Source organism: Propithecus coquereli, unplaced genomic scaffold (genome assembly GCF_000956105.1).
Source record: "Propithecus coquereli isolate 6110/MARCELLA unplaced genomic scaffold, Pcoq_1.0 Scaffold193, whole genome shotgun sequence".
Classification (NCBI taxonomy): domain Eukaryota; kingdom Metazoa; phylum Chordata; class Mammalia; order Primates; family Indriidae; genus Propithecus; species Propithecus coquereli.
The window spans coordinates 2,135,645-2,138,124 of record NW_012144190.1 but is presented as its reverse complement, the minus strand read 5'-3'; the positions used below and the strand labels follow the sequence as shown (position 1 = coordinate 2,138,124).

The 2,480-nt window shown below is 45.9% G+C and overlaps 1 protein-coding gene across 1 annotated transcript in view; it reads right to left on the bottom strand.

The window, feature by feature from the left end:
* IZUMO2 (IZUMO family member 2) overlaps window positions 1-2,480 on the bottom strand; it is an 18,290-nt gene that overhangs the window by 9,246 nt on the left and 6,564 nt on the right. The window contains exons 3-4 of the mRNA XM_012643148.1: window positions 701-787; window positions 495-515 (exon numbers count right to left, since the gene is read on the bottom strand). Coding sequence (XP_012498602.1) covers window positions 495-515; window positions 701-787 — 108 coding nt within the window. The remainder of the gene's footprint in view (window positions 1-494; window positions 516-700; window positions 788-2,480) is intronic.

Genomic DNA, 2,480 nt, shown 5'->3' with positions numbered 1-2,480 from the left:
TAGGCTGCAACCATGTGACGAGTTCTGGCCAATGGGAAGTGAGAAGAGTGATGTGTGTCACTTCCAGGCCTGGCCATAAAACTCCCAGTGTGGTTCCCTATTCTCTCTTTCCCTTTAGAAGCAAGCTAAGACCTTGCAATATGTGTGCAGCCTGGATCCCAGAGTCACTACTCGGAAGAGCTGCCCAACGCTCAGTGGAATTTGGTGAGAGAGAAATAAGTCTTAACTGTTATATTAAACCACTGAGATGTCGGGGGTTATTTGTTAATACAACATAGCTGATCCTATCCTGACTGACTTACTCCAAAAATATTTTTTTGCAGGTTGCAATTATTTTCATAAGCCCTCAAAAAGCAGATCTCCCTAGGTGCTATGGCTTTGGGGTGAAGGAACTGCCAAATGGAGGTGGGTAGCAGGGCTCGCTTTGGGGAGACAGGGTAAACGGATGTAGGAGGGTATAGAACGGAGGGGTAGACAACAAATCCAGGACTCACGGCAAAGTGTGGGATCGCAGGCTGCAAGAGAAAAGAGCTCAGGTGAGTTAAATTGGGATGACAATTTAAGAATTTAATTGGGAAGGGAGAGGGAGGAAGAGGTGAGTGTGGGAAAGGAGAGATGAAGAAGGAGTTTGGGAGATGAAGTGGAGCAAGAGATCAATGGGCAAGGGGAGAGAGGGGCTTGGTGGAGACACATGCTGCACCTTTTAATTCATATGATCTTAAAACTTTCTTGAGTTCCTTGACCACGTTTGCCCTAAGAGTCACCAGCTCTTCCAGCAGAGGCTCATCTGAGGAGAGAAAGATTCTTGTGGGATGGGAGGCACCCAGCAAGCCCACCCCCATCTATAGCTTCCAGGAGAAGGGATGAGGAAGCTCCTCTTCATTAACCAGAAATAACGAAGACCGGGCATTACTTAGGGTCCCCTGGGCAAATCTATGGCCTAGGAGATCCTGCCTCTAGCTTCTGATTGACTGTGGGGCCCCAGGCTAAACCACCGTCCCTTGGCCTCAGTTTCCTCATGCGGTAAGTGGATTTGGACTTGACTACCTGTTTTCTCCTCTTTTTTTCTGTCTACACTCACTCCTTCATGATTCCAGTCCAACGTCATGGCTTTATCTACTATCTAGACTTGCCCTGTCTGATATGGTAGCCACTAGCCACACATGGAACACTTGAAATGGGCTAGTCTGAATTGAGGTGTGCTGTAGTATAAACTGTACACAGGATTTCAAGGACATAGTACAAAAAACTATAAATTGTCTTAATTTTTATGTCAATTGCACATTGAAATGGTAATATTTTAGATGTTGTGTTAATAAGATATATTATTAATTTCACCTGTTTCCGTTTACCTCTTTTTAAAAAACTGTGGCTACTAGAAAATGTTAAACGAGGTGGCTCCTACCTGTGGCTCACATCCTATTTCTATTGGATAGTGCTGTTGTATACACTGATGCCTCCCACATTTATATCGCTAGCCTAGACCACTCACTGATGTCCGGATTCGTATATCCAACTATCAACTCAAGATCTCCACTTGGATGTCTTGCAGGCATCTCCAACTCATTAAGTCCCAAACTAAACCCTTGGTAGTCTCCTCCAAACCAACTCCCAATCCCCCAGTCTATTTCATCCTGGTAAATGCCACGATTTTATTTTCTTGGGTCAAAATCCTTGGTGCTATCTTTGACCCCTTTCTTTTTCTCATATCTCACATGCAATCTGTCAGCATGCTTGACACCAAATCCTGTCTGCTCAATATTCAAAATATCCATCCCTTCGCTCTTAATGCTAGGACTTCATCTTTCACGGAAATAATCTCTCCCTCTCACTCCACTCTAGCCTTCCTGGTCTTGATGTCCTGTGAATATGCCAAACATCATCCCGTCTCAGGGACTGTGCTAGCTCGTCTTTCTGCCTTCAACCTTCCACTCCCAGACGCCCTCATGGCTTCCTCCCTCTTCCCTTCATGTTGCTGCCTTTTCAGCGACATCTTTCTTGGCTGCCCTACTTTAAGCTGTAACCCACATCCCTACTCCCAGTATTCCCTAGCCCCTGGTCCCTGCTTAATTTTTCTCCGTAGCATTTCCCCCATTTGACATATTAAATTGTGCAGATTAACTGAGCAGATCTGGGTTGTCCAAACCCTGCACATTCCAAAAACGTTTGGCTCTTGCCTGGTTCCTAGAAGGTAATGTCTAGGTCCTTGGAATATCCTGCCTCTTAAGAGTGTCTTGGTTTACCTGGGAGCCTTGGGCCACACCAAACAGTCTATTCTAGCAGTATGATTTATGGTGGGATCCTTGGGCCATGCAGTAGCAGCTTGACCTCTGGAGGGGCTGGAGACTGAGTAATTAAAGTCAGCTCTGCCTACGTGACTGACCCCCAGTAAGAACCCTGGACACTAAGGCTCAGGTGAGCTTCCCTGGTTGGCAATACTCTGCGCATATTGTCACACTCCATTGCTGGGAGAATTAAGC